Consider the following 18,951-nt stretch of genomic DNA (forward strand, 5'->3'; position numbering starts at 1 on the left):
TGTATGTGAAAACCCCTTTTTTTTAAATTTATTTAAAAAGTAAATTAACTGAACACTTTCAGAGAGAGAGAAAGCACTCATTGGGGGAGGGACAGAGAGAGAGGGAGAGAGAGAGAATCCCAAGCAGGCACCATACTGTTAGCATAGCACCCAACACAAGGCTCAACTCCAACTCAGGAACCATGAGATGATGACCTGAGCCGAAATCAAGAGTCAGATGCTTAACTGACTAAGCCACCCAGGAGTCCCTGTGAAAACACTTTCTAAACTACAGACCACTCTGCAAATGCATGTTGATGATAAAAACCTCAAAACAGGGCCTCTGTCATATGAAAGGCAATAAGTGAATCCTGACAGAATTTTTGTAATAGATAATAAAGAAGCACACAATGAATGAATCACTTAATTTAATTTTAAAAGCATGTTAGTAATTCACATTAGTGCAAATCTGCTTCATGTTTACAACAAAAGCACACCACATACTTAAACCTAACAAGGCTATATTTTGTACCTCACCATGGCAAATTACCAGATAAAACACAGCAAATGACACTTTGAGACAGAAAATCAAAATCTGAGTTAAAATCAAGACTCCTTTGCTGAAAACTCTGGAAAGCAATTTACCAGCTTCTCTGCACTGCTAAAAAGTAAGCACTAAAACCAAAGCCCTCTGTTCTCAATCAAGAAGTCAACTTATATAGGCTCCTCACATTTAAATTGTTTTTTATGGCATAATGATCAGGCTTTCCCTTTTCCTGTACAGCTGATGTATGGGATGCACCATTATCTACTAAGAAGTATTTAATAATCACTACTCAACTTTCTTTCCTATAAAGTAATATAAATAACATTAAGTCATTCACCTAATACATTCTGCATTGCATCAACTGGACTGAAGCCAATCTCTGACCCTGTGCTACTGCTGCTGCACATAAAGCCATCCCTGAACAGGTAACACCAGATGAGCCAACCACCAGATCCTGCCTGTTTCGCCTAAAATGAGGCCAGCCCAGCACATGGGAGGGGGGTGGCCGCTGTTGGGAAAGGGAACAAAGGGATTAGTGCCAGCCAGTGCAACACCACATAAATGGTTGAGATTTTACCACAGCTATCAATCCTCTTTGAATTTTAATATCATTACCTATTGAAAATATTTCCTTTATTAAGTTACTTAAAACAATTCTAGAGAGACGATCTCCTATGGATTCTCACAAACAGGACAGAAAGGAACAGATATTAGGCCCATTTTGTAGGCTGGAAACAGGAACACAGTATGACATCAACAAGCCCAAGAATAAAGCACTGCCAGGAGGCAATGGCTGGAGGGGCTGCCCTGTGCCCTGAGCCAGCCAGATGGACTGCTTGTCCCTAAACAAGGTCCTGACCAAAATGATCCTCTTATCAGCCCTCAATGGAATCAAATTCCAGTCCCTGTTAACATAATTATATTAGAGAAAAACTCCCAGGCAACACCATCAAAAAAGATTAATCAGCAGAAAAGTCAATTTAATTATCATTATTACATGGGTTCCCCTGACAAAATTAGGACCAATGTACAGGCATACCTGTCAGGAAATACAGCAACTTCAGGCTTGTGACCCTCTAGCAAATGGCACTAGCATGTGCACTATTCATCTGTGGGCCTAGTGGTGAGGAGCAAAGGTATGTAAACAGGACCTGCCTAAATTCTCCCCTGCAGTACCCAGCTGCTGGATCATTCCATCAATGTAGTAAGTTGTTCACAGAGAAGAGCCCAGGGAGTCCTGAGCTGCTGCTTCTATGCATTTACTCGGGTCCTTGCCTTTAAATGGTTATAGGGACTCAGGAGTCTTGAAAAGCCTCTGGTTCAGAGTGGGACAGGCTGGAGGGTGTGAGCTATGGAAGGGAACACCCAGGATCAAGGTCCCAAGTCCCACACAACTCTACATCTAGAGTTAGAATATCGCTCTAAGGTCTTTACTTACATAGCTCTGCCCACCAGCCTCAACACATGTTTGCACTGAGCTCTCCTTGCCCTTCCCATGACCCTCCCCCAAAGACAGGTATTACCCCATTTTACAGTAAAGACACTGAGGCTGGCAGGACAGCCAGTAGCAAAAACAAGATCCTTAGACAGCTCATCTACACTCTATCCACCAAACCTTGAGGCCTGTTATAAGTGTATGAAGTCTCCTAAGTCCTAGAGAATCACTGTACTTAGAAAGGTTTTTTTTTTAACAGAATATAGTTTAACATGGACTTATCCTCCCTATGGCAAATTATGCTTCCCTCTAAATGCAATGTCAAACCCAGGGGAGAGGTATCCCACAGGGGCCCAGACATCCACAGGGTCTCACTGTCCACTTCCAAGGACTGGCAGGTGCAGGTGGAAAGGGCTGTGTGCATGGTACCTCCTGGAATAGGAGTAGTGCCCAGTGTGAGGACTCCTGGCACAGCCACAGTCAGGCTGGCTAAACAGACTGAAGGTTGAGTCTGCAGAGGAAGGGGGCTCTGAAGGAGCCCAGGTATAGATGCCCATCATGCTCGTGCACTTCACTGATGTAGGAGGCCACCTGCCCGTCGGGATCGTGCAAGCTTCTCCGGAACGCCCCGCTGTCGCTGAGTTCTAGAACAAGGCTGTACCGTGGCACAAACTTCATCACAGTCTCCTGACTAAACAGCTGGGAAGGAAACGGCATGAGGAGAGGTTAGCTTCTGACCAAGGGAGTGGTGTGAGCAGATCCAATTTGCTAAAAACAAGACCAAAGGCCCAAAATGGAATCACTTATGCTCAGTCCCACATCACTAAACCAGATCTAACTTACTTACAGTTTGGGCTCTCCCAGAAATAGAATTTTACATGAGTCAATCAGAAATCTCCTGATCAGCACTAGCAAGGTAATGTGCCTGACAGACCCCTTCCATCCCCTAAAGGAAAACAGCCCAGCAATAATCAACCTGGGTTTTTTTGTTTTTGTTTTCCCAGGGTAACCCCCTTGGTTCCCACCTCTTCCTGCCCGGAAGTCTTTCATTTTGTACAGTTCCTCCAAACTCCTATCTGCTCGACTAGATGCTGCCCGAATCAGGAGTCACTGATCAAAGCCAATAAGATCTTTGACATTTACTCAGTTAAATTTTACTTTTAACAGATGCCACAGCCACTCGCCATCTCATAAGGACCCAGCTCTTCCAGTGACAGGGAAGCCACACAGAATAAACCAGCTCCCTGCCCTTGGCACAGGACCTGCCACCCCACAGGCATCCCCCACCTCTGCCCCCATGCAGATCAGGCCAAGGAGCCTCCTGTCATGTGCACTCAGAGGCAAGGCTAGCCCAGCACAAGGATTACAGCTTTCTAACAGCCCTCTGCATGGTACCCGCTAGACCCAATGCAGGCGCTACTCCAGACAACCCAGCTGAACCCAGAGAAGGGTTCAGGGCTCCCCACATCTGACGAAGACACAACACTGAAGCCAATGCCCAGACTGACATGGACACCACCCAGCTTAACCAGAATGAACGCCAAGCTCTCAGACTAAGTTTAACACATTTCTAACATGCAAGGTGCAAATGATGGAGACATGACAGCAGTTTGTGTTGATGAGGAAAGACCTGGACAAGTTAAATGAGCATGTCCCTGCCCCCTGAGCCCTGGCAGCTCTGCTCAAGGCCAGAGTACAGATGGAGGAAAACCCCTCCATGCTAAGCAAGGCACCGTCTAGCAGCCTCCTGACTCAGCCAGGTCAAGGGCCACATGGGGCTACTGAAGGGTTTTAAGAGCAGAGAAACCAGAGGGTGAAATATGAAATTTCTGGCAGAGCAGGACACTAGGGAGGAAATGATGCCAGTACACGACTGCATAAGGCCAATGAGCGCAAATTAATAGGCAGATGTCTACCTCTTTTTAATTTTTTTTTAATGTATTCATTTTTGAGAGAGAGAAAGAGACAGAGTGAATGGGGGAGAGGCAGAGAAAGGGAGAGAGAAAATCCCAAGCAGGCTCCGTACTGTCAGCACAGACATGGGGCTCGAACTCAAAAAACCATGAGATCATGACCTTAGCCACAACCAAAAGTTGGATGCTTAACTGACTGAGCCACCCAGGCGCCCCTATCTACCTCTTAATGTAAGGGGAAACAGCCAAACAACTGTACGTGTCCAGTGGATAATGTCTCCTAGACAAAGGAGAAACCTTGCAAAGGTCCAAACAGACATACAAGTTGACTGAGTTCTAAAAAGTTTTATGGCAACCAAAGTTACATTATAACTTAAAACACTCCATAAGACTTCCCATGGCCTGTGAAATGCCATCTCACTTCAGTGTTAGGTCCTCCCTTTTCTGCTCTATCTTATCCCTAAGACATCTCACCCTCTCTCTTTGGTTTAAGTTGCTTTCCCAGAAAGCCCTCAAATCTTCGCCCCAATTTCTAACCCCCAGTGCTGAAACTTCCCCACCCAGACTTTCTAAAAGCTCTTCAAACTCAACAGACTCCCCAGCAGAGGAGACCAGGCCCCTGACACCAGCTGCTGATGCCAAGAACCCTGCCCTCATGCCTGATCCCTTCTCTCCAAGCCATACAAGCCGGGCTCCATGGGGTCTTATCATGTGTATGCACCTCCCACCCCAGGCTCTGCCTTACCACCCTTCCTGGCTGCCGCAGCCTCCTCCACGCCAAGCTCCTCACAGCCAGTGGAGCTATGCCACAGGCTGCTCTCCACACAGCAGCTTCAGTTGTCACTTTAAAATTTCCTTTGTGCTATATCACTCCCCACCCAAACAATTCAGTCAAGAAGTGACTTGTGAAACCCAGCAGGGTAGGTGTGTGCAGAGGCTGGAACCACAGAGGCCTAGACCAAGAGTCAGTCTTAGCAGGGTGAGGGACAGTCCACGCTGGGGGTAAGGAGAGGGCAGTGGCATGAAGCAGGGCATCAGAACCCAGGCAGGGTGAGACATGTTCCTACAGTGGGGTGATCAGGCACAGGCTGGCAGAGCTCAGGCAGAGTGAGGAGGGTGTTTGCCTGGGGACGACTTGGTGCAGGTACCAGAGTCTCTGAGAGAAAAGGCAAGCCCCTCACATGGCTGGGAGGAGGAGGAAGGCCCAGTGTAGGATGCTAGAGCTCTAGCAGGACCCATGATGGAGGGACAACGGTCAGATTGGTGATGTCTGGGGAATCTGATCAAATAGGTAGGAAAGATAATAGGATCTAGGTTTCTTACTACTAGAAAAGGGAAATACAAATACGGAAGTGGAGAAAACTAGAATAAATCCTGTGGTATGAGACTGGAAGCAGCAATACCAGCATTACTTACCAGCATCAATTTAAATAAACAGATGGCAAATAAACATGTGTGAACATGTGTACATACACTGTATATACAGTTGACCCCTGAACAACACCAGTTTGAACTACAGCAGGTCCACCTATATGCAGATTTGTTTTGATAAATATAGTGCTGTATATGTATTTTCTCTTCCTTACAATTTTAACATTTTTTTCTCTAGTTTACTTTATTGTAAGAATACAGTATATAATACATATAACACATAAATTATATGTTAATCAATTGTTTGTTATCATTGAGGCTTCTGGTCAACAGGCTGTTGGTAGCTAAGTCTTTGGGGAGTCAAAGGTTATAGGCATATTTTCAACTGCACAGGGGCCAGTGTCCCTAACCCCCATGTTGTTCAACAGTCAAATGTATTGATAAATGTATGAATACACATGCATATATTCCCTGGTTTTGTCTATTGAGGGAGCCTGGTGGCAGTGATACACCAAAAGCAATGAGCACAAGCAACACCAGATCCCCTCTAGAAGGAACCAGGGCTCCTTGGAGAAATGGTTGATTACAGAGCTGGAACATGGAAAATACAAGATGAGCCTAAACACTGTATGGTGCCAGAAAGTAAGGAACCACTCCAAAAATGTTAGGAATATGTGCAAAGGTCAGGGAGCCACACTGAAGGGGCTCCCACTGGCCATAGCCAGACAATTTGAGCCTCAAAATAAATAATGATAGTAATAGACTATAATCCATTGAATAAAAAAGACAACCATGAGATCATACCAATGTTTACTTATTTAGAAAGTACTTCTTCACAAAATATGTGTTAATTACTAGTGGAAAAGGAGTGACTTCACAATGGAGAAGCCTGGCATTCACCACAGAATCAAGTGGCCAACACTGCCACCACCAGCATGGGACAAGCTGACATCATGTGCCTCCTCACAGGACACACTGAGAACACAACTTCACTTCATGGTCTTCCTGCCAGAGATGCATAACCTAAATCTAATCATTAGAAATGCCAGATGACCCAAATGGAAGTATACTCTGCAACATAACTGACCTGTAATTCTCAAAAAGATCAAGACTAAGGCACTGTTCCAGACTGAAGGAGAATAAAGAGACGTGACAAGTCAAGGCCACTCCTTGTCCTGAGTTGAATCCTCTGTTACGACATCACCAGGGTAACTCCCAAAACTCAAATGGGGTCTGTGGATTGGATGGCCACCACTATCCATGTGAGTTTCCTGTTTCAGTGGGTGGTCATGGGGAGAATGTCCTTATTACAGGAAAATCACAAAAGTAGCTGAGGATGCAGGGCATCAGGTCAGCAACTTATTGCAATACTTCAAGGACAAAAGTCCTTTGCTGCTCTTCTAAGTCTGATACTGTCTCAAAACTAAAAACACAGAAAAACTAAAAACATACCAAAATCCTCAATGACTTCAATCACATTTAGAATAAAATCTAGCCTCTTTTTCACATCTGCAAGGCCTGTGGTCCTCTCCCATTGCACTCAATCTGCCATCTCTGTGGCCACACAAAGGTGCTGAGCTCTCCCGCACCAGGAACATGTGTCACCACTCTGGCTCCTTCTCATACCTGTGGTCTCAGCTCCCTGAGCACACATCCTTCCACAGTAATTCTGAGAGCCTACCGTGTGCCAGACAGTGTTCTAGGTGCTGCAAACACAGGAGCGAACTAAAGATGCAGCATGTGTTCTGTCATGCGAAGAAACAAACCACCACCCCCGTCACCACATCACATCCTTGCTGTGGGAAGACGGACAGGCACAGAATTGGAGTACTCACTACAGTCAGTACGGGTATTATGTGCATATTCTTATTACATTTTTTCAGTACCTAATGAAATAGAACAATGCTATTATTCTTTCCCCTTGAAAGATGGAGGAATTGAGGCAGAGAGAGATCATATCATCTGCCCAGGGTCCCACAACTGGTCTGGCCTTCTTCAAAACTCCCGTCCTTCCCACCTCACTATTCTGCCTCCTCCTAGGTCCCAGTAGGAACAGATGGTGGCTCTGGAACCAACAAAGTGAAGAGGAAGAATGTGTTATTTCTAAACAGATCAGGATTATCCACAGTGACACACTGAACTTGGAACAAAACCGAAGGCCATGGGCCAGCCCGACAGAGCAGGTACCCACAGCCCCTCAGCAGGGCCCAGACACAGGGCCCAGCAGTACAGAGACTCAGTAATTGCTGCCTAGTACCTTTCAGGGCCTTAAGTTACAATTATTTTAACATCTATTCAATATTCAATATCCAATATCAATTTCAAACATCTATTCGGTCTGTGAAATGGAGCTTGTTAGAAATGAAGGTTTCTGCATGATGGAAGTACCTGTATCAGCAGGTTGCTCATCCAGTATAAAACATATAGAATTACACTGAGTACATTTCATGGAACTCACTGGGGAGAAAGGCTTTTGTAAAGGATCTGTGGCTGGCCATTGGTGGGGGTAGGTGATTTTTTTTTTTTAATGAAAAAGTTTGGTTCCTAAGAGGTCAAAGGTCAAGATCTGGTACAGGGTACAGGAGAGATCGGGATGTGAATGACAGAAAGTTCCAGAAGGTAGGAGGATGCAGGGTGGGATGGGGCCGAGGTAAGTGTGTGCCTGATGACCATTTGAGAAGCAGCAGTATGGTCTGCAGGGGCCCCATATGAAGGCCTAGTTGCAGGGTCTATGGAAAGGGGAGGTATGGAGGGGGCAGGCATGACTGACAGACCATGATGGTGAGGTGACAACAAAACCAGAAGGAAAACATCAAAGGGTTCAAATGTTTCAATTTACATTTCAGGCTGAATAATAAAATATGTTTTAAAGAAGTCACTAACAGTACTAAATATGATCAGAATGAGAATTTTTAAAGCTGCGAAGGTCAAAAAAAGATCGTAATTAGATGCATTTTCATTTTGTTTTTTGGAATTGTAGTTTTCATATTTACCTTAAAAATCATTCTTTTAATATAGGGTCTCTCAGATAAGAAATCCAACATAGAAAACCCAGGATTGGAGCGAATAGTCCCCATGCCGACCCAGTACCCGCCAGAGCTGCTAGGTCGGATGTTGTCTGGAAATCCAGGCAGGTTCTCCACGAACAGATCAGCCCCTCCCTTCATCAGGCCAGACACGTAGAATCTGAAAAATTCACCCAAGCAGGTAGTGAGCAGTAGCCCCCGAATTTATGGAAAAATTTTAGCCAAGCACCAAAATTGTCTTGGTTCCAATCAATTTATGGAAACAACTATAAACCTGTCCATCATGAACAAAAGCACAGCTGATGACAGGGGCCCCTGCCCTGGGCCCAACTAGATGCAGTTGCAGGGAGATGGCCCACCTAATGGATAAAGGGACCCAGGATGCATGCAACCAGCATTAAATTGAGACTCTCCAAAGCTACGACTTTTCAAGCAGGGTGAGATGGGGGAGAAGGAAAATGCATTCCTGAATTTTACTGCTTTCCTTATCACACAAAAGAGAAGGTAACCTGCCGCATCTCAGATCACGTAGGTTGATGTCTCCCAGCCCATCCCAGGCCAGGCCAGGCCACAGTGAGCTCTGGCCATCCCGACAGCTCAGTGGGTACCGCACGTACCTTCTTATCCTTGCCATTGTTGTCTCGGCCACCAGGACAAAGTCCTCTGCAGGAGAAAGCTGCACTCCGTTGGGGAACCGCAACTGGTCCAGTAAAACCTTCACTTCCTGGGTCTTGGTGTCATACTCTAGCAGGCTGCAGGGCGCCAACAGCTAAGACTCACGTGGGAGAGTCCGTGGCCTTGCCCCATTGGAGCCTTGCTCCCCTCTGAGCCTGAGGCAGAGGCCTGCAGAAGGGGATCCTCCTTACGCTGCAGTGACAAGGCCCCTGGTGGTCCTCTGCCCAGACCTGGCTCCAGGCTGCCCCTGGAGGCCTTCCCATCTGAAGCAGACCCAGGCATCCTCTTCCTGAGAACCCCCTAGTCAGTTTTCTCGCTGAGCTGGAATCTGGCTCAGCACCAGGGAGGGCCCCCATGGCTCCAGCCTCACAGGAGTTCCCCTTTGGAGGGATGACCTGAAACCCAGGCCAGCCTGCACGGTCCTGCCTAGAGTGCCAACCGACCACATGCTCAGATGGACTGGCTTGTTTTAATTTCATTTTTCAAAGAGAAAGTGTGAACATCTTGCTCTGTTGTGTTGCATCCATCACCCATTTCCAGAAGCCATTAATGTCCTACCTCAAAAGCTCAATATTATGCTCAGAAACACTCCAATGACTCCCACAAATAAGGTCTGTGAAGTCACCCTGCCTGACTGATGATCTCACTGAGCAGAAGATCTGAAATAAACACTCACCGCCCATCATCTGTTCCCTCCATAACCAGAAGCAGGTAATCTCGTCTCTGCCATTTGCTGCTAGAATCTGTAAAGTAAATCTTCCTCCCATCCTGAGTTACTGTAAGATCATTCACAAAGGACATTTTCCTCCCCTCTATCGGTGTCTCAGAGGAGAGCAGCAGCTTCACCTCACCTGACGTAGGAAGGAAGAAAAGGAGGGAGGGAGAGAAGACCTGTTTTCATTCCAAGAAATTGTATCTCAATGATCTCAAAATATTAATCAGCTTACCTGATTTAAAAGGAAAAACTAAAATGAGCTTCTCTCACATGCCAGTAAATTTATTCCCTTACAGTTAAAAACCAGTGTTTTCCTTTCTTTCATCTGTTAGGTGATAAATTTTTTTAAACTAACTTCATTAAAGGCAGAATCCTCCCTCTAAGGATGAGGACCTCTTCCTTTTATCAAGACAAACTGACTTTTAAAAATCTATTATGAGTCTTAGGGGCGCCTGGGTGGCTCAACTGGTTGAGCATCCGACTTCAGCTCAGGTCATAATCTCATGGTTTGTGAGTTCAAACCCCGTGTATCAGCACAGAGCCTGCTTTGGATCCTCTATTCCTCACTCTCTGTTCTTCCCCCATTCTTTCCCTCCCTCTCTCTCTCTCCCTCCCCCTCTCCCCTCAAAAAGAAAAAAAAAAATAATAATCTATTACAAGTCTTAGACAAAAGGCAACTTTCTTTTCATTTGCTTGAGAGAAATACAAAATGTTCCATTCACCTGGTTTTAAGTAAAGAAAAGAAATAGTGATGGTGGTAAACTTTTAAAAATAGGAAAACAACCATTTATGGAATGATAAGCTCTCTCTATGTATAATCTCATTTAAACCCTCACACGATCCCACAAGGTAGGCACTACCATTAGCCCTGTATCATGGATGGGTAAACTGCACAGAGAGGCTGAGGCAGCTGCATAGTCACACAGCCAGCAAACAGGTCCCAGTTACTACCCACGATAACAAATTCCTCCATCATACAAACTCCCCTGCTGAAGCACATAGAGAAAAACAGGAGGAACAGGTGGACAAAGAACAAATGAAAAGACAGACACAGAAAACAAACAGACGAGATACAGAGAGGCACAGAAAAATAAAGATAGAGGAGTTCTAACTTTTTAAGGATAAGATCCTGCAGCTAAAAAACAAATAGGAAATTAGGATATATGACAAATACCATCATGTAACTGATACATGATACACGTAGGCATTACTTGCAGTACTATTCAATGAATAAGAAAATAATACAAAGTTTCCAGTAGACTTACTGAACAAATATCATTAAATCCACTTATGTACATATTGTTTAAAACATGTGAAGTCACCACAGAAGGAAATAAGACATTGTTACGTACGTTTCCATGGATTTACTTCAAATAGTCCCTTATACGCATCAGCCACAAAAAGGGTTCCATTGGGCCCTGCTCGGATGCCCAGGGGCCTCCCACAAGCAGGCTCATCATCTCGGGTTTCTAGAGAAACAAATGGTAGGAATCAGTGGCTGGTCCCAGGTTCTACCTGTGTCTCCAAGTATTTCATCCATCCCCTACTAAATATACGTCAAGTTGTTCAGAACAAAAAAGACCATGGCTTTAGAGACAGATGTATACCCTAGCGTTCCAGCCCCCTCAGAACTTATGACAACTGTCTGGTGTATCCAGAGAGACCAACTGAGAACATGGATCTGAACATATGAACAACAACTGGTACCCGAGAATCACATTCATATCAGCATCCTGAGACTTGGACAGTTAACTCAGGGACATCATCAGGACCCAGGCCCCAACTCTAGAACCCCCACCCCGGAATCTCAGGAATTGTGAGTTTAATCCCAATAGCCTGACCTGAACACTGTGCCCATCTATGGCACTGCCAGTTGTCCCTCTACCTGGCTTAAAGTTTAATACCTATACCTTTTTAAAACCTGAGGCAATGCATATTTATTGCAGTGGTGTTCACTGCAGGGTTCCTTATGCAGAGGCACTTACTGCAAGGATTCTCACTGCAGGGGTGCTTATGCAACATGCTTACTGCAGGGTGCTTTCTACAGGGTGCTATCTGCAGGGTTGCTTTCGGCAGGGTTGCTTTCTGAAAGGTGCTTTCTGCAGGGTGCTCTCTGCAGGGTTGCTTACTGCGGGGTGCTCACTGCAGGGTTGTTTACTGTGGGGTGCTCATATTGCAGAGTTGTTTACTGCGGGTTGCTTACTGTGGGGTGCTCACTGGGGGGTTGCTTACTGCGGGGTGCTCACTGCAGGGTTGTTTACTGCGGGGTGCTCACTGTGGAGTGCTCACTGCGGGATTGCTTACTGCAGGGTACTCACTGTGGGGTTGTTTACTATGGGGTACTCACTGTGGGGTGTTCACTGCGGGGTTGTTTACTGCAGGGTGCTCTCTGCAGGGTTGCTTAGTGCACGGTGCTCACTGTAGGGTGCTCACTGCAGGATGCTCTCTACAGGGTTGTTTACTGCAGGATGCTTACTGCAGAGTGCTCTCTGAAGGGTTGTTTACTGTGGGGTGCTCACTGTGGGGTTGCTTACTGCAGGGTGCTCACTGCAGGGTTGTTTATTGCAGGGTTGCTTACTGCCAGGTGCTTAGTGCAGGGAGCTCACTACAGGATCACTTACTTCATGGTACTCTCTGCTGGGTCGCTTACTGCAGGGTGCTTAGTGCATGGTTACTTACTGCAGGGTGCTTTCTGCAGGGTTGCTTACTGCAGGGTACTCTCTGCAGGTTGCTTACTGCAAGGTGCTTTCTGCAGGGTTTTTAAGGGTTGCTTACTGCATGGTTGCTTACCGCAGGGTGCTTACTGCAGGGTTGTTTACTGAGGGGTGCTTTCTGCCAGGTTGCTTACTGCAGAGTACTTTCTGCAGTGTACTTAGTACATGGTTGCTTACTGCAAGGTGCTTTCTACAGGGTTTTTAAGGATTGCTTACTGCAGGGTGCTTACTGCATTCAGGATTGCTTACTGCAGGGTTGTTTACTGCAGTAAAGGGGTGAGGGGTGCTTACTGCAGGGTGCTTTCTGCGGGGTGCTTACTGCAGGGTGCTTACTACAAGAATCCTTACTTCAAGACACTGACTGCAGGATCACTTACTGCCAAAATATGGAATGGAAAAGGCAGGTTAAAAAACTGGATATACAGTATGATTCCATCACAAAACCAGAGTATCTGTGAACAGAAAGATATCTGAAAAGCTATTCACTAGAACGTTAACAGTTACATCTGTGAAAACTCTGAGATGATTTTTACTTCCTTCTTTGTACCTTTGTGTTGTTTGCATTTCACAATGAAAATGCATCATTTTTACAAAAACATTCTACCTATTAAAAACAATAACTAGGGGCACCTGGGTGGTTCAGTGGGTTAAGCGTCCAACTTCGGCTCAGGTCATGATCTTGCGGTTTGTGGGTTCAAGCCCTGCGTCAGACTCTGTGCTGACAGCTCAGAGCCTGGAGCCTGCTTCAGATTCTGTCTCTCCCTTTCTCTCTGCCCCTCCCCCACTCACACACTAACTCTCTCTCAAAAATAAACAAACATTAAAAAAAAATGATAACTAATAAAAAAATCTGTGGGTTATCAGTTTTTAATGGTGAGATTCTTCTACTCTCATTTCCCAAAAACTGAGTGACTTCAGGGTGTTTTGACTTTGAATGACACTGCTGAAATTCCTGGGAAGCTAATGTAGGAATGACATTTAAACCTCTAAGTAACAACAGAGCCAACTGTGCTTCCACAGCAGCACTGTGACAATGGCTATAATCTTCTCCAAAGTTAACCTCAAGGATGAACACAGGCCACTATGGAATGGCAGGGGGCGGGGCCCATGTGATAACTGGCAGGTGCTAAGGCCACTGCCTCGAAGAGTAACAATCAGGTACAGTGAGGTCCAGGGACCACAGGGCAAATGAAAAGCTGATGGTAATGCCCAGGTCAGGTTTGATCTGCCAGGTGGTCAGGGGCTCTTTTTTCTTCAAGGGTGAACCTGACTTCTAGGGAGAGTTAGTTCCACACAGTCATTCAGCACTTTTCTCAGTAACAAGAGACATGTATCAGGGGGACGGTCACTGACTTACTGCATGGGCCTGAACCAAAGCGGGCAATGGTCTCTACTTCACCATTTTCAAGTTTTACGATCCGGCCATCTGCCGTACCAGTAAACATCACATCTGTTTAAAAAAATAAAAAGGAATAAGAGAGTTACTAGATTAGCCTAAGAACTGTCATAGCCTTCTACAACAGAGGTGGTTTGTTTGTATTTTTCATCTCTAGAGAGAAAATGGCAGTTCTGAAGATGAAGAAGTTGTCTGAGTCCTTAAAGCAAGCAAGCAGTGATAAAACCACGGGGGCCTGGGGCCCAATGTCCCAGGTATGTGGGCTTGAACCTGACGTTGGAGCAAGGGTGCAGCCAGCAGACACCAATCTGAAAAAACAAGTGAGGATTTTCTACTCTCAAAGGAGCAAGGACTCACAGGCTGACTCTTAGCACTCAGGGGCATATGATCATGTCCGCCTCCAGTGAGTGTCTGCTGCTGCGTGGATTATATCCAACTGAAGAGGAAGAACTGCTAGAAAGTTGCTCGGGATAAAACTAAAGCACACTGAGTGCTCACTTCATCAGCACATATACAATTGGATCAATGCAGAGATTAGCATGGCCCCTGTGCAAGGATGACACGCAAATTCATGAAAACACTCCATAGTTTTTAAATGTATACAGGCAAACTCTAGGACAACCACTAAAACAATTATTTAGAAAAAGTATAATTGATATGCTAAGCAAGAAGATAAAATGGAATCATAAAAATGGTCAATAAAACTATAAAAGTAGCTATACTTGTGGTGAATATAGCATAATGTATAAAATTATCAAATCCCTAAGCCGTACACCTGAAACTAATGTTAACACTTTGTGTCAACTATACTAAGACAAACAAAAAAACATAAAAGGCAGAAAGAGGGTGAAGACAAAAACAGGAACAAACAGAAAACAGTAATGATTATGGTAAATATTAATCCAACTATATAAATTATCACTTTAAACATCAATGGTCTAAATATACCTATCAAAAATACAGAGACTCTCAGAAGAAATCAAAAAACAAGACCCACTACATGCTGTCCACAGGAAACCCACTTAACATATAAAGATACACCAAGAAGAAGATATACCAAGTCAAATGTTGACAGAGCCAACTTCAAAGAAAAGAATATTAGGGATAAAGAAGAACATTACATATAATAAAGGGTCAATCTTCTAAGAAGACATCACAAGCTTTAATGTGTACGTGCCTAATAACAAATCATCAAAATCCATGAGGCAGCACTGATAGAAATGCAACGACAAAGAGATAAAAACACCATAAGAATTGAAGACTTCAGCATCCCTCTATATCAGAAATGGACAAGTCCTGCAGACAGAAAATCAATAAGGACATAGTTGAACACAAGGGCACCATTTACCAATTAGATACAATTGACATCTATCAATTACTCATCCAAATACAGCAGGATACACCTTTTTCTCAAGCTCACATGGAACATTCAGGAAGACAGACCACAATCTGGGCCATAAAAACACCTTAATAAATTTAAAAGAATATAAATCATACTCTCAGACTCTCAAATCTACTCTCAGACCACAATGGAATTAAAATCCAAATCAATACAGAAAGATGGCTGGAAAACCCTAAAATACTTGAAGATTAAACACACTTCTAAATAACACCGAGGTCAAAGAAGATATCTCAAGAGAGATTGAAAAACATTTTGAACTAAATGAAAATGAAAATACAACTTATCACTGCATGCAGTGAAAGCAGTGCTTAGGAAGAAATGTACACCATTGAATGCATATATTAGGAAAGAAGAAAGAACTAAAATCAATTACTTAAGCTTCCATCTTAGGAAACTAAAAAAGAAAAAGAAGAGCCAAGTAAACCCAAGGTAAGCAGAGAAAGAAAGGATAAGAGGAGACTGATATCATTAATATGAAACTGGAAACAGGAAACCAAAAGAGAAATCAGCAAAACCAAACGATGGTTCTTTGAAAAGATCAATAAATGACAATCCTCTAGCCAGGCTAAGAAAAAAGAGAGAAGATACAAATTACCAACATCAGAAATGAAAAAGGGAATATCCCGATAGACCCCATGGACATAAAAGGATAATAAAGGAATATCATAACAACTCTATGCTCACAAATTCGACAACCTAGATGAGATAAACCAATTCCCTGAAAAACACAATCAGCCAAAACACAAGAAAAAATAGACTATTTGAATAGGCCTATATCTATGGAAGCAATGAATCAATAACTATAACTTTCCAAAACAGAAAGCACAAGCCTCTCATTAATGAATTCTTCCAAACATTTATAAGGAAGAAATAACACCAGTTCTCTACAATCTCTTCCAGAAAATAAAAGCAGAGGGAATACTTCCTAACTCGTTCTATGAAGCCAGCATTATCCTAATGACAAAACTAGTCATTATCAAAAACTACAGACCAAGATCTCTCATGAAGACAAATGCAAAAACCCTCAACAAAATATTAACAAGTCAAATCCAATAATATATGAAAAGAATCATACACCCCAATCAAGTGGGATTTATCCCAGGTATGCAAGGCTGGTTCAGCATTTGAAAATCAATTAAGTAATCCACAGTATCAACAGGTTAAAGAAAAATCACATGATCATATTGACACATGCAGAAGAGCATTTGACAAAAATCCAACATCTGTTCATGATAAAAACTTTCAGCAAATTACGAATAGAATGGCACTTCAACTTGATAAAGCACATCTACAAAAAACCTACAGCTAACACATCCTAATTCTTGGCAACAAACTTGTAAGCTTTCCCACTAAGATTAAGGAACAAAGCAAGAATATCCCCACCTCACAACTCCTTCACAATACTGTACCAGAAGTCCTTGCTAATGCAAAAAGAGATGGAAATAAAAGGTACACTGAGAAGAAATAAATCCATCTTTGTTCATAGATGATATGATCGTCCATGTAGAGAATCCCAAAGAATCAACAACAACAACAACAAACTCATAGAATAAGTGATTATAGCAAGGTTTCAGGATTCAAGGGTTATATTTAAAAGTCAATGACTTTCCTATATACCAGAAATGAACAAGTGGAATTTAAAATTAAAAACAGAATAGCATTTACATCAGCACCCAAGAGAATAAAATATTTAGGTCTCAATATAGCAAAATATGCACAAGATCTATATGAGGAAAACTACAAAACTCTGATGAAAGAAATAAAAAAAAAAAACAAATAAATGGAAAGATATTCCATGTTCATGAACAGGAAGATTCAAAATTGTGAAAAGTTCAGTTCTGCCCAACTTGATTTACAGATTCAAAACAATCCCAAGCAAAATCCTAGCAAGTTATTTGTAGATATCCTAAAACTGATTCTAAGGAGAAGGAAAAGATCCAGAATGGCCAACACAATATTGAAGAACAACATCAGACGACTGACCCTACCTGACTTCAAGACTTACTATAATGCTACAATAACCAAGACATTGTGGTAATGGCAAAAAGAATTAGACAAATTGTTTGATGTAACAGAATTCAGAAATAGAGCCACATAAATACAGTCAACTGATCTTTCACAATGCAATCTTATATAATATATTGCAATACAATGGAGCAAAGATCGTATTTCCCACAATGGTGCTGAAACATCTGGACATCCACATGCAAAAAATGAATCTAAACACAGACGTTACACCCTTCACAACAGTAAAGTCAAAATGGATCACAGACCTGAACGTAAAATGTAAAAGTATAAAACTCCTAGAGGATCACATAGGAGAAAATTTAGGTGACTTTGGGTGTGGTAATTATTTTTTTGATACAACAGAAAAGGCACAATCAATGAAAACATAACTAATAAGTTGGACTTCATTAGAACTAAAAATTTCTGCTTTGTGAAAGACACTGTCAAGGGATTTAGAAAACAAGCCATGGACCGGGAAAAAATATTGCAAAATATACATTTGATAAAGGACTGTTACCCAAAATATACAAAGAACTCTTAAAATCAACAATAAGAAAATGAATATACCAATTTTTCAAATGGCCAAAAGCCTTAGATACCTCACCAGAGAAGGTATGCAAATGGAAAATCAGTGTATGAAAAGATGCTCAACATCATATGTCCATTTGGGAACTGCAAATTAAAACAATGAAATACCACTATACACCTATTAGAATGGCCAAAAATCTAAAACACAGACAACACCAAATGTTGGTGAAGATATAGAGCAACAAGGATTCTCATTCAATGCTGGTCAGAATGCAAAATGGTACAGCCATTTTGGAAGACAGTTTCACGGTTTCTTATAAAACTAAACATATTTTTACAATCCAGAAATTGCGCTCCATGGTACCTACCCAAATGAGTTGAAAACATAAGTCCATATAAAAACCTGCACATGGATGTTTACAGCAGCCTTATTCACAATTGACAAAATTTGGAAGCAACCAAGATGTCCTTCAGTAGGTAAATGGATAAACTGGTACACTCACACATGGAGTATTACTCATCAATAAAAAGGAATGAGCTATGAAGCCATGAAAAGACGTGGAGGAAACTTAAACACAAATTACTAAGTGAAAGAAGCCAATTTGAAAAAGCTACATGCTACATGATTCCAATTATATGACATTCTGGAAAAGGCAAAAATATAGAGAGTAAAAAGGTACCCAAGGTTGCAGGGTGGGGAGGGATGAAAAGGTAGAGCACAGAGGAATTCTGAGGATTTATAGAGCAGTGAAACTACTCTGTATGATATTATAATGGTGGATACACTTTATTACACATTTGTCCAAACCTATAGAATGTACAATACCAAGGGTGAACCCTAAGGTAAACTATGGACTCCAGGTCATAATGACGTGTCAGTATAGGTTCATGAACTGTAACACATGAGCCACTCTGGTACAGGGTGTTGATAATGAAGGAGGCTGTCTATATGCGGTGGGGGGGTAGGGGAATATGGTAAATCTCTGTACCATCCCCTCAATTTTGCTATGAATCTAAAATGCTCTAAAAAAACAAATCTATTTAGAAAAATGAAAGCATGTTAATTGGTGATTACTCTTCTCTGGCACCGTCCCGAGGCTAGTGCCTCCTTCTGCTGCCAGCAACATGCCAGCCAATCCCCAGGGACAGCTTCCAAATGAAGCTGGAAGCAGGGGCTCCCTGGGGGCCTCCGTGTGGTTACAGCTGCAGGCAAGTTAACAGGCCCCCACTCTGCCTAACCAGA

At 43.0% G+C, this 18,951-nt stretch overlaps 1 protein-coding gene and 1 non-coding gene across 2 annotated transcripts in view; one reads left to right on the forward strand and one right to left on the reverse strand.

Moving 5' to 3' along the window:
• Positions 1-390: 390 nt before the first annotated feature.
• APMAP (adipocyte plasma membrane associated protein) overlaps positions 391-18,951 on the reverse strand; it is a 35,463-nt gene continuing 16,902 nt past the window's right edge. Inside the window, exons 4-9 of the mRNA XM_019437186.2 lie at positions 13,733-13,825; positions 11,014-11,130; positions 9,623-9,797; positions 8,889-9,023; positions 8,239-8,431; positions 391-2,660 (exon numbers count right to left, since the gene is read on the reverse strand). Coding sequence (XP_019292731.1) covers positions 2,451-2,660; positions 8,239-8,431; positions 8,889-9,023; positions 9,623-9,797; positions 11,014-11,130; positions 13,733-13,825 — 923 coding nt within the window. The 3' untranslated portion in view covers positions 391-2,450. The remainder of the gene's footprint in view (positions 2,661-8,238; positions 8,432-8,888; positions 9,024-9,622; positions 9,798-11,013; positions 11,131-13,732; positions 13,826-18,951) is intronic.
• On the forward strand, positions 14,262-14,363 carry LOC128773622 (U6 spliceosomal RNA). Its single transcript, XR_008417974.1, has one exon. It is a non-coding gene; the product is annotated as a U6 spliceosomal RNA (small nuclear RNA).

Source organism: Panthera pardus, unplaced genomic scaffold (assembly GCF_024362965.1).
Source record: "Panthera pardus isolate Hobbes unplaced genomic scaffold, ASM2436296v1 HiC_scaffold_25, whole genome shotgun sequence".
Taxonomy (NCBI): domain Eukaryota; kingdom Metazoa; phylum Chordata; class Mammalia; order Carnivora; family Felidae; genus Panthera; species Panthera pardus.